We start from the raw sequence: 13,096 nt of genomic DNA on the forward strand, positions 1-13,096 counted from the left end.
GGTGTCAGTAGAGGTGCAGCGGTCCAGTCCTCATAACCTCATCTGGTCCTGCCTACTGTGACCCCCTTGTGTGTGCGGCCGAGCATTATCCTGCTGGAAGCCTCTTGGATGCCGCCATGAGAGGAACACATGTGGGTGCAGGATGTCCTGAACATATCGCTGAGCTGTCATTGTCCCTCGGACCACTACTAGGGGTGACCAACTGTCGTATGCAATGCCCCCCCCCCCCCCCCTCCCCCCCAGGACCATCACACCAGCATGGGGCAGTGTGCCGCAAAGACAGGATTGAGGCACTCACTTCTAGTTCTCCAGACACGAATACGACCGTCATCGGTGCCAAAACTAAACCTGGATTTGTCGCTGAAGACCAGCAGTCCAGTTTCGTCCTTTACAACATCACTGTAAATGTGGGTGGGTGTTAAAGGCAGTACAGGTAATGGGGGCTGTGAGACCAAATATTCTTCAGCCAAACGCCTGGAAATGGTTTCGACAGACACCGGGGTATAATGATGGCGCCACCTGTCTCTGGGTGGCGGACAACAAAACCGTTGCAGCTGCTGGTGTTTGTCAGGCGCTCCTCTGTACTGGTGGTCGGTCGGGGGCGTCTTGATCCCGTTCACCTTGTGTGCCCTCATATATCCAGTGGTCCCAACACCTCCTAACAATTTTTTCAGGACCGCTCAGAATAACCCCCCCTCAGACTCTGGTAACGGGGTGACATCTCTTCTCTGCGTCGTAGAGGAGTCTAGTGGTCAACAAGCTGTACACAAGCGATAGAAGAGGTCACTACACGCAAGGAGCCTCCAAGAGCCTCTTATAGGCCAAGGGGGAACCACTTTTAGAGCCTCCGGTGACAAGACTGTCCATCTAATCACACCACAACTCTCATCAGGACGAGTTTTGCAGAAAAACAACAACTTCTAGCGTCTGAATTTTTAATTTTTTTTTACAAAGATTGTATATCCTGCATGGCGCAGCAATCAAGCATGCACACTCCCGCTCCATTCATTTCAACGGGACTGCCGGTGATAGCCAAGTTTAAGTGCTTGGCTTTCTCTGACAGTCCTGTTGAAATGATTGGAGTGGAGGTGCACACGCTCAATGGCCGCTCCATCCATTTGGAACCCCTGTTTTCAGCATTGGCGGTTGGATTCCTACCCATCAGCTCACTTTCCCCTATGCTGTGTAGATAGTTGGATAACTTTGTTTTGTGGGAAAACCCCATTAAGGATTGGTTCACACAGCGGCTTTGTGTGCGTCCAGGCTTTTCATCGCAGGACATCGTTGGGATTGGCTGAAACAACATCCAATTGGAATCCCAGATGTTCTTTCTTTCCTGGAATTTGTGGCAGAGAGAATAGTGCAGTTGACTATACTATTCTGTCCTCCAAAGTAGGTGATGGGTGAAAATGGAAAAAAAAATGACCCATCACTGCAATACCCCTCTAAGTATTACAGTATATTGTACTTTTTATTATCACCCTATTAAATAGTGCTTAAAGGGGTCTTCTAGTCTCTGCTAGGATATACCAGATTAGAAACGGAAGCCACTGCTTTGACTCCTTTGTAGTGGCCGTCGATCATAATTGCAGGCTGGGGTCTCACTGAAATCAATGAGAGCTGTGTATGCAGTTACAAGTACTGACCACTACACGGGTCGGAGCAGCGTCTTGCCCTTACATTTCATCAGCTAGCGCTAACCGTAGCAGGCGGCTGTCAGAAATGGCTGATGGCTCCATACATCACCTTGCGGTCCATGACTGATAGGTATCCGTCACAGATCGTTGAAGAGTTAAATGAATTGAATCTCCTTTCTTTGAGCAGGAAATGCCCGGCACGTAGGCTTGTCCTCGTTTTCATCGCCTGCACCAGACACCTTACAAGACACGCTCAGGAATATTGTACATTCTCCTGATTGCAATTTACATGGTAACACGAACTGTTTAGAAGTATTTTCCTGGGGAGCTGAATCTATCTTTTTTTACGCTGACTCGTTGGGATGTTTCTTTCGATGTATGTTTTCTGGAACTCATTTTCCATAAGCGGTTTTCTCTTTCCTTTTTGGAACAGGTATGATGATGCTCTCCAGATATATGACAGGATATTACAAGAAGATCCAACCAACACAGTAAGTCAAATATTGTGACTGTTATAGGTAATTTGAGAGAAGCCGGCTGAGTGCATACTCTTGGCTAGCAAAATATTGCTCCAGATCATTCTCGCTCTCCCACAGGGAAATATATTTCTTTTAATTATTTTTTTTTTATTAACTTGGACGTATTGTTTTCCTTGCACTTTAAATAGCAGAAAAGCGCAGAAATTAATAATATAATAGCTTTTCTTCCTAGAAATGACAGGCTTTGGCGAATCTGTATTGTTGTAGATGAAATAGCCGAATGTTCCGGTTTCTATATAGGTCGCTTGTATGAAGTAGTTCTGGAACAATAAAGCCGGTGTAGTATCAACATGAATATCATATGATGACTTGCAAAACACAATGATTCCATGGATTCAGGCCTCCCGAAATTAAATAACACTTTATTGATTGCCCACGTCACAAATACCATTGAGGACAAATCCATCTACTTAACTCATTCCCAACTTTCTTGAAACTAGATTGACCCAATGTTCGATACACAAACATAAAATGTTTGGGAAAATGGTTGTTAATGTTTTAAGAACTGTCGAGCCGAGGATTTGGCTTGAACTGTTCGCCGGCCATGGCTTGGTCTTTCACATTTTAGGGATATGGCAACAGTCAATTAGTGTATATTACATGTCAGTATATTATACCACTAAGTATATTATATGTTTCAGTGAAGCCCCTCAGTATATGTAGTGTATCCTACAGTAATATCTTGTATCTCTAGTATACTTTACAGATTGGATCTACTACAGTCACTGAGCTGTAGACCACTATATACCTGCGTGTAGCAGAGCTGAGGGCGTATACCTGCATGTAGCAGAGCTGAGGGCGTATACCTGCGGGTGGAGCAGAGCTGAGGGCGTATACCTGCGGGTGGAGCAGAGCTGAGGGCGTATACCTGCGGGTGGAGCAGAGCTGAGGGCGTATACCTGCGGGTGGAGCAGAGCTGAGGGCGTATACCTGCGGGTGGAGCAGAGCTGAGGGCGTATACCTGCGGGTGGAGCAGAGCTGAGGGCGTATACCTGCGGGTGGAGCAGAGCTGAGGGCGTATACCTGCGGGTGGAGCAGAGCTGAGGGCGTATACCTGCGGGTGGAGCAGAGCTGAGGGCGTATACCTGCGGGTGGAGCAGAGCTGAGGGCGTATACCTGCGGGTGGAGCAGAGCTGAGGGCGTATACCTGCGGGTGGAGCAGAGCTGAGGGCGTATACCTGCGGGTGGAGCAGAGCTGAGGGCGTATACCTGCGGGTGGAGCAGAGCTGAGGGCGTATACCTGCGGGTGGAGCAGAGCTGAGGGCGTATACCTGCGGGTGGAGCAGAGCTGAGGACGTATACCTGCGTGTGTAGTAGAGCTGAGGGCGTATACCTGCGGGTGGAGCAGAGCTGAGGGCGTATACCTGCGGGTGGAGCAGAGCTGAGGGCGTATACCTGCGGGTGGAGCAGAGCTGAGGGCGTATACCTGCGGGTGGAGCAGAGCTGAGGGCGTATACCTGCGGGTGGAGCAGAGCTGAGGGCGTATACCTGCGGGTGGAGCAGAGCTGAGGGCGTATACCTGCGGGTGGAGCAGAGCTGAGGGCGTATACCTGCGGGTGGAGCAGAGCTGAGGGCGTATACCTGCGGGTGGAGCAGAGCTGAGGACGTATACCTGCGTGTGTAGTAGAGCTTAGCCTCTCTCCCTCTCGCTTTTTTCTCTCTTTCTCTTGAGGACAAGTCATCCGTTTTTTAAGGGAATGATAACCCCTTTTTAATGGGTTTTCTAACACTGAGATTTCAATGACCTATCCTCAGGATAGGCCATCAGTATCCAATCAGTGGGGGTCTGTGGCGCGGGACACCAGACGGTCAGCTATAATAGAGGAGATCACAGCTTATCCTCCTGACTGTATAATTATAGTTTGTAGCTTATTTAAGTAAATATAAGAGACAATGATAGTTAAACTTTCCCCCCAGCAGGAAGAAATGGTATAGTCTCAGCTAATGCTGTGCTGATGCATCATGGGGTAGATGTGCAACTTGAAGTAAAAATCTCAGCCTCAATATGGTGCCTGATAAGCATCAGACAGGAGGCTGCACTGCAGGGAAGTGGATGGAATACACAGACGAGACCTCCAGAATGTGACAGGCAATCAGATGAGGGGGGAGCAGGCATGGAAAAATATGTGTTATACAGAGTGGCCCTTTAAAAATGGTGATGAAGGATGGGCGTAGTGTGAACAGCAATATGTGCTCAGAACGTATGAGCTATATTCTGCATAAATATATTCTTGCCTGTGGACCTACTGGATGTAATCACCTCCAAAGACCTTGTTCAGTTGGATTACTTTTGTACACATTTGCTTTCCTTAGTGCTGTGTAAAAGCTTTGTTGTATCCACACACAGTGGGCGGAATTTGCTGCGGAAAGCGCTGAGATTTGGAAATCCGCAGCATGCTCGTTTTTCCACATGTATTTCACCACAAGTCCTTGCTCACTGGGCAGAAAGTTGCCACCGATACAGACGCTGGTTCTATGATCTGCATCGTTTTAGCATTCCGTTTAATGAAAATCGCTTTTTTTTCGCACACATTATGAAATCCACATTGCAGAGAGAGAATCGACATGTTGTGGTGTGTAAACCGCGTTCAGCTGCTGCTCACCGATTTTCCCTATTGGCAGGAGCTACATCTGCGTGCGAATCTGCATTAAAATCCACGGCAGAATTTCAAGTCTCCAAATTCTGTTGCAGATCAAACAGTTAGACGGTCAAAGCAAAAATCCGCCTTGGATCTGTCCATGTACAAGCCGTGTGAGCGAGGCCTAACTGCATCAGAGCATAATAACGGCATAATTCACGTATTTTTGGTCTGTGCGCTGTTCAGGACTACAATGGACCAGACTCGGAAAGACCTTTAGTAGTCACACAAACACGTAGTCCTCACCATTCGGGTCCGATTTACAGACCAAACTCACACATTTATGTCAATGGGGTTGCAAAAAAACATGAACGCTGTCCATATTTTACTGATCCATTGCTAAGAAATACAGAAATGTAAGAATTGGATCCTGTTTCAGTTCCTTTTGCAGATATACAGGAGTAAAAAACGGTCATTCTGAATTCCACACGGGGAGCCGGTGAGTCTGAAAATGACATCTCCCGGTCTCCGTCACCTCCTGGAGCAGCACCATAGCTTAGTTCATGGTGCTATGTGGGGACAGTGCACCTTTAAAGGGCTTTTCCCCATCAGGCATATATACTCTATCCCAATGGACAGTAGGATCGCTGGAGATCATGAGCCTGTTACACTCAAATGCCCCACGTGAATAGAGCGGCATGCACATGCTCAACCGTCACTCCATTCACTTTCCTTGGCTATCGCCCTCCACCCTATAGAAGTGAATGGAGCCATGATCACACGTGCACCACCGCGCCATTCAAATGGGGCACTCAGGTGCACTGGTTTTGGCATCGCTTGGTGTCCCAGCCATTGTATCTCCAGCGATCATACTGTCTGATAGATGGGAATAAATGCCTTTAATGAGAAAACCTCTTTAAATTACACTTTTTGCTGCAGTTTTGCAGGAGTTTACCGAACGGCAACACATCACTGCACCGTATTTTTCACTGACGGCTGCCATCTCCTGTTCAGCTGCCTGCATCCTCAGTGACAGTCAGTTCCTTGTCGGTCAGCACGCTATTCCTTCGTTCTTAGCGATTGATCTGAGAAGCTGAGGATCGCACTGCGTGGAATGGATACGGAACGTACTGTACATTAGATACGTATACGATAACTGTAATACCCCTTTAATAACCCTCTGCTGCGTCCAGTGAGCGTTCCTATTCTGTTGGCTGATATAAAAGTCCGTGTATTTTATTTTCTCCCCTAATCTAAGCAGCTCCATGTGTCAGCGCGCACACACAAGAAAAAGTGATAGTCTGTTACCGATGCCAAGATAAACTCAGCAAAAGCCGCACTTCGAATCCAAAGACCTCCACCCCCCTCCCCCTCCGCAGCCACATCTCCGTATGGAAATAATTAGCAGGTAGATGATACATAAACAATCTCCATACCTGACAATTCATCAGAAACCTTTCTATTCACCAGACGACAAGCGTCACCCGGGCCAAGGAGCCTTCTGACCATCCGTGGGAGACACTCGCCTCGTAAACTGATGTGAAGCCATTTATTTTCTAGCCTATAAAGTGCTGAAGCGGGTATTGTCGGCAGCATAATGCGCCCAGTGTGAACACCAGCTGCTTTTTAATTTAATTTAAAATGGCAAAATTAGATCAAAAGCTGTCAAAAATTGTAATTGCAAACAGCTTACAAGAAAGGTCAGTGCCAGACGTGCCACTGGAAATATTTGCTGTGCCCGAGTATACCCCCGCTAGTTGCTATCCACCTCCTGACTCGTGCTTATGTCTGTTCAGCGGTGAAATAACAAACAGCTACGATATTCTGCATGTGTCTGCTCAAACTTCTGCATCCCTTAAAAAGTTCCTCCAAGCCACAAGATCCGATCCAAAAATCTTCCTTCCCCGTCGTGCCAATCACTACTCTGAACCTACTGCCCTTCCCCATCGATGCAGGCTTGGAGATCACAGTTCTGCTAGAACTCATAGGACCCCGTAGGAAAGTCAAATGGGCCCCCACCATGTTGGCGGTAGACCGAACGGTAAGAAAGCAAACGGCAACCAAAGGATTGCTAGTAGAGTCGTACACCGAATGACCACTTGGAAACCCCCATCTAGTAGCGCGTTGGACCTTTTTGCCTTTCAGAATCGCCAGAATTCGTCGTGATTTAGATAGAAATTTTGAAATTGTCCTGCAGGATTATTGGCCCCTGCGGACAGGAAGCTCCTTGTAGTTGTAGCTAATTAGATGTAGATACTTACAAGAAGGGCTCATCAATTCATGCCGTTGCCCCAAATTCTGACCTCCCATCAGCACGGTGCAACAAAAAGCTGAATTCATCTGACCAGGTGATGTTTTTCTGCTGCTCAGTGATCCAATTTTTGTGTTCTTTTGCCCACTGAAGTCTCGCCTTTCTGTTTCTTCTTCATACAATAGTGCTAGAACTGGTCGTCTGCTGGAATATTTAGTTGTCTGTTTGGACACATTAGTTGAAGCACCAGCGGTGTATACAGCCGCAATTTCCTTGACTGCAGTGCTTTTGGGTAAAACGATTCCTGACATCCTCCTCTGACCCATTTCGTCTATGGGTTTTTTACGTCCTCAGTATCCCCTTTCGCTAGATGTTTTTCCTTGATCACACTATTCTCTGTATACTCTTTAACACTGTTACTCAAGAAAATCCCACTGTTGCTCAAGAAAATCCCACATGAATGGCAGTGAAATCCTGGCCCCAGCTAGTCCAGCACCGATGACTGGGCCTCGTTGGAAGTCGCTCAGATCCCATTTAATGTGGATTCACACTTATACTGATCCACTGAAATCTCATCGCGTGACTTTATGCTGCACTCTGGGGCCACGGGCCGAGTGAAAGGACTGGGAGCTGTAAGTGGCCATTCATTGTATATGAGAACTTGTGGACCCTCACGTGGAGCTGGGCACTAGCTACCCTACCCCCAAGTGTGCTAGAGCAGATCTAGTTCTGCTCATATCCACTTATAAAACCTACCCATCCCAACCAAGGTCCTCTGTCAGTCTTCACTGTGGATCTAGCCTTCGACTTGAGAACTGGGACGTTCAGAACAATAGTACAGTGTTTGAAACCGTAGGCCGCAACAGCAATCTATGCGGGCCTCCCGGAATAGCTCCTCAATCTCTACATCTACGGCCTTGGAATAAGTCAGGAAAATAAAGATCGTGCCTGCGGCCTAATTAGATGCTAATGCTTTATTAAGATAGCCTAATTGCTGTGTATATAAGCAGTTTTCTCGAAATAGGAGTGAAATGTAATCCCTTTTTACTATAACTTCGGATGAAAGATTGTTAACCTTGGAGTGCTTGCACATAAAGTCCCAATGCCGCCAATAATAAACTACTTCCGAGAACTTTTTATTCCTTCTGACAATGTATCTAGAGCATCAAAGACTTCCAAATAACCATATATGATGCCCATATCTGTATGTGGCTACATGTATATGATCGGCCAATCTTGCTACTTGGAATATTTTAGTTCTTTTTTCTGTTACCCAGCTATTGTGTCACTACAATAGGCTAACTCTTTGTATAACTTTTCAGCCAGTACAGTGGGGGGCCAGGTCAGCAGTCAAAGAACTGGATTACACACAGGTGTTTGGCTCGCGCCTGTACACATTGCTGCCAAGCCGTGGTAACCGCACGTGGTTTGCCTGTGTTCGCGTCTTGAAGATGGAGCAGTGCCTCTGCAGCGCCACTTTTTAGAAGGTAGCACTCTTGCAAGTCAATTTCTGACTTTTTTAACAGGCCTTGTAACAATGGTCGGGAATATAAGCCAGAGCTGTGAGTGTCTTTTCCTTCTGGCATTGACTTTTATATTCTTAGTCCTATTACAAGGCCTGTTAAAAGGTCAGACATTGCCTTGTAGGAAAGCTACCTTCTAACAGGTGGTGCTGCAGAGATGCTGTAGCATTATTTTTCCATACCAAATTTCCCCAAAAGAATTGCATGGCCTCTTAACCCTTTCCAATCCACTGTCTGACATCTAAAGACATTAGCATTTAGGGCTGAACAACTCCGACGTTGGAAGACATCCTTCGGGGTTCTCTTACTATATATTGCCAGCTTCTCTGCTGTCGGAACCTATCCAATGTGTCACCTCATGCAGTACTGGCTTTAGCCAGCAGATAGCACCGTTGTATAACAGCAGAAAAAGAGTAAGCCCCCTAGGAAAACCAGAATACAAATTGGATTGGAAAAGGTTAAGCCACCTCATGCCTACCAAGTGGTCTACACAAGGAGAAACTGTATCCCTTTCAACCCTAGTACTTGAGGAATAACACTACATCTGGCCATTATATGTCCTCTAATCTGGATTTATCACCATTTTCCATCTGCAGACTTTATCTTTAATTCTCAGTTTTCTCTGAGCTGGTGGCTATATATGGACTAGCTGCTATGATATTTCCCATACATACTGCACACATTAGAAGAGCAGGGTATCTTTGCTATCTCTCAGAATAGCACACTCTCATAAGAACAAGCAGCATGAAGGGCATTATACGGCAGTACTGAGCAGTGTAGATGTGATTTCAGCAGCTGTGAAAGTCATTTTGTTACCAGACCTAAAGTACTTTGCAAAAAATGCTGCAAAGTAAAAATGCTTTAAAAATAGAAGTGTTAATACTTTATTAACAAAGTGCAAAGTGAATGAACAAAAGAGAAATCTACACCACATCAATATTTGGTGTGACCGCCCTTGCCTTCAAAACGGCAGCAGTTCTTCCAGGTACACTTGCATACAGTTTTTGAAGGAACTCTGCAGGGAGGTTGTTCCAAACATTTTGGAGAATTGAGCACAGATCTTCTGTGGATCTAGCTCATTCAAATCCTTCTATCTCTTCAGGTAATCCCAGACAGACTGGATCATAGTGAGATCAGGGCTCTGGGATCATATCATATCTTCCAGGACTCCTTGTTCTTATTTACACTGAAGGTGGTTCTTAATGACATTGGCTGGATGTTTGGGGTTGTTGTGCTTCTGCAGAATAAATATGGAGCCAGTCAGATGCCTCCCTGATGGTAATGCATGATGGATAAGTATCTGCCTGTATTTATGAGCACTGAGGACACCATTAATCCTGACTATAGATGAGCAAGCACGCTCGGATAAAGCAGTTACTCGAGCGAGTATCGCTCTTCTAGAGTAACTGCTTACTAGTCCGAGCAGGCTCGGGGCCGCGGCGGGGGGGAGAGTGAGAGAGATCTCTCCTCCCCGCTCACCCCTGCCTCCCCCCCCCCCCCCCCCAGAGCCTGCTCGGACCAGTAAGCAGTTACTCGAGAAGAGCAATGCTCGCTTGAGTAACTGCTTTATCCGACAGTGTTCGCTAATCTCTAATCCTGACCAAACCCCCAATTCCATTTTCTGAAATGCAGCCCCAAACCTGTGAGGAACTTCCACCGCGCTTCACTGCTGCCTGCAGACACTCATCATTTTACCGCTTTCATCCATGCTTCACTGCTGCCTGCAGACACTCATTATTGTACCGCTCTCCACCATGTTTCACTGCTGCCTGCGGACACTCATTATTGTACCGCTCTCCACCATGTTTCACTGCTGCCTGCGGACACTCATTATTGTACCGCTCTCCACCATGTTTCACTGCTGCCTGCAGACACTCAGCATTGTACCGCTCTCCACCATGCTTCACTGCTGCCTGCAGACACTCATTATTGTACCGCTCTCCACCATGTTTCACTGCTGCCTGCGGACACTCATTATTGTACCGCTCTCCACCATGTTTCACTGCTGCCTGCAGACACTCAGCATTGTACCGCTCTCCAGTTCTTTGGCGAACAAACTTTTTTGTTACAGCCAGATATTTTGACTCATCAGTCTAGAACACTTGCTGCCATTTTTATACACTTCAGTTCCAATGTTTTCATGCATAGTTGATTCACTTGGGCTTGTTTTTATGGTGAAAGTATGGATTTTTGGACTCAATTCTTCCATAAATATATCACTTTTGGCCAGACTTCTCCGAACAGTAGATGGGTGTACCCGGGTCCAACAGTTTTTTGCCAGTTCTGAGCTGATGGCACTGCTGGACATCTTCCGATTTCAAAGGGAAGTAAGCCTGATTTTTCTTTCATGTGCTGCACTAAGTATCCTTGGCCGACCACTACGTCTACTGTCCTCAACATTGCCTATTACTTTGTGCTTTTTCAAAGTAGCTTGAATATCAGATCTTGAAACCCCATTCTGCTGTGAAATCTTTGCCTTGAAGAGACCTCACTGATGTCGTATAACTACCTTGTGTCTTCCTGCTGTGCTTAGTCCTGCCATGGTGTATGACATCAAACTGTTTTCCACAACCTCGCCTGTGTAACAAGTTTAGCTTTTCTTCACCCAGTCTTAAACCTCCTACACAGCTATTTTTGCTTCATTCTCACCTGTTTGGTATAATTGGTTAATCATACACCTGACCACAATCTTGCAAGTGCACCTAGACGTATTGATGCTGTTTTGAAGGTAAAGGGCGCTCACTAGAGATGAGCGAAAATACTCGGCCACGCCACTTTTTCCCCCGCGCACCGCGATTTTCGAGTACTTCCGTACTCGGGCGAAAAGATTCGGGGGGCGCCGTGGGTAAGTGGGGCGTTGCAGCGGGGAGTGGGGAGAGGGAGAGAGAGAGGGCTCCCCCCTGTTCCCCGCTGCTGCTACCCCCCGCTCCGCCACGCCTCCCCCCGGCGGCCCCTGAATCTTTTCACCCGAGTACGGAAGTACTCAAAAATCGCGGTGCTCGATCGAGTAATTACTCGAAACGAGTATATTAGCTCATCTCTAACGCTCACAGCAAATATTGATTTGATTTAGATTTCTCTTTTGTTCAGTAACTTTACATTTTGTTAATTGACAAATAATAATAATAAATTTCAGCATTTTTCCACACCTGCCTAAAACTTTTGCACAGCACTGTATATCGGCCACAGCTCCAGTTTTCTGATGCAGAGCTCCACTTCCACCACTGGCGGGAGGCTCACTGCATTCTGTCATTTTCTGTGCAAGTAGGATTCAGTGAGGTCTTACGCTTCCCCCTAGTGGTGGCTACAGGCAGTAGGAATTTTGTACCTTTCGGCCGGCTTCAAAGGGCATATTTGTGTGCGATACACAGAGAATAGAATTCATTGATTTCAATGGGTTCATTCACAATTCCGTATTTTGTGCGCATTTCCGTCATGCAAAAAAAAAAATAGAACATGCTCTATTTTTCTGCATATTTGTGCACCAAAGGTCCCCATAGAACTCAATGGGGGGGAGGGGAGCGTAATCCGCAAGGAGATGCGTGAAACACTGCGTAATTCCACTGGAAAAAGAACACATCTGGAACTCTTTCAATCGTTGCGCCTTTGTTTGCTGGGCACAAAGAGTACAGTAAACTACACCTATGTGCGTGCAAAAAAAAGCAGTGTTCATTCTGCAAAAACGCTGCACTCAGGCGAGTGCAAATGCACTTACGCTTGTGTAAAGCCGGCCTTCGCTAATGTTACGCCAAGTGACTAATCCAGCATTGCTACATCTGAGATATAGCTGAGCTGAATCTGACACCACATTGTTTTTGCGCACTGCGATACCTCGTAGCGTAAAGATTGATTGCCGCCTTTGCTGTCCCCTATAAAGGCCCTTTTACATGCAACAATCGTGCAAATTTTAGCAATAATCGTGAAGTGTAAACACAGCCAACAATTGAACGCCAGACAAGAATTTATTCGTTTTCCGTTCATTTTATGCAGCCATAAAAATAATCATTCGCTCTTTCGCACATGGCTGCGTGTGAAGAGCGATTGATAAGGGCAATAATTGTGAACGGCGATTTGCGAACACGATTCTGAACGAAATTACGATTTATTTACCTGTATAAACAGGCTGCACGAGCGAACTCTGTCATCCTCCGCTCGTGGGAACGATTTATCACTCCGTGTAAATGGAGGCTACAACAGCAAGCATACTGTGATATTAAATGTGGTATGTCACATGACCAAACTCAACCTTGCTGCACCCTACAAACTCGTCTCTGCTGCACGTGTAATCCCCTTGATGTCAGGATAAAGCTGTATTTCTGCTCCGGTTTCTTCAGGTAAATGCGTCTTTGTTTGCTGTGTTATGCATCAAATTAAGATAAATGATGGGCTCAAGGTTTCCTTAACTATTGAGCTCCAGACGGCACGGGTAACACTGATTCTGGCGAGCCGGCGGTAGAGCAATCCCACATAATGTGTTACTGGACAGTCCTCAAAACATTCTGGTCCAGTCTGCCTGACAAGCCCTGTAAATCATCCAGGATCCTGATACATTACTGGAAAAATCACT

General features: G+C 46.4%; 1 protein-coding gene across 2 annotated transcripts in view; it reads left to right on the forward strand.

The window, feature by feature from the left end:
• Nucleotides 1-13,096, forward strand: part of EMC2 (ER membrane protein complex subunit 2) — an 89,985-nt gene that overhangs the window by 37,408 nt on the left and 39,481 nt on the right. For both annotated transcript variants that reach the window (XM_066578086.1, XM_066578087.1), the window contains exon 6: nucleotides 2,071-2,128. In XM_066578086.1, the coding sequence (XP_066434183.1) occupies nucleotides 2,071-2,128 (58 nt within the window). The remainder of the gene's footprint in view (nucleotides 1-2,070; nucleotides 2,129-13,096) is intronic.

The sequence above is a fragment of the Eleutherodactylus coqui genome, chromosome 9 (genome assembly GCF_035609145.1).
Source record: "Eleutherodactylus coqui strain aEleCoq1 chromosome 9, aEleCoq1.hap1, whole genome shotgun sequence".
Taxonomy (NCBI): domain Eukaryota; kingdom Metazoa; phylum Chordata; class Amphibia; order Anura; family Eleutherodactylidae; genus Eleutherodactylus; species Eleutherodactylus coqui.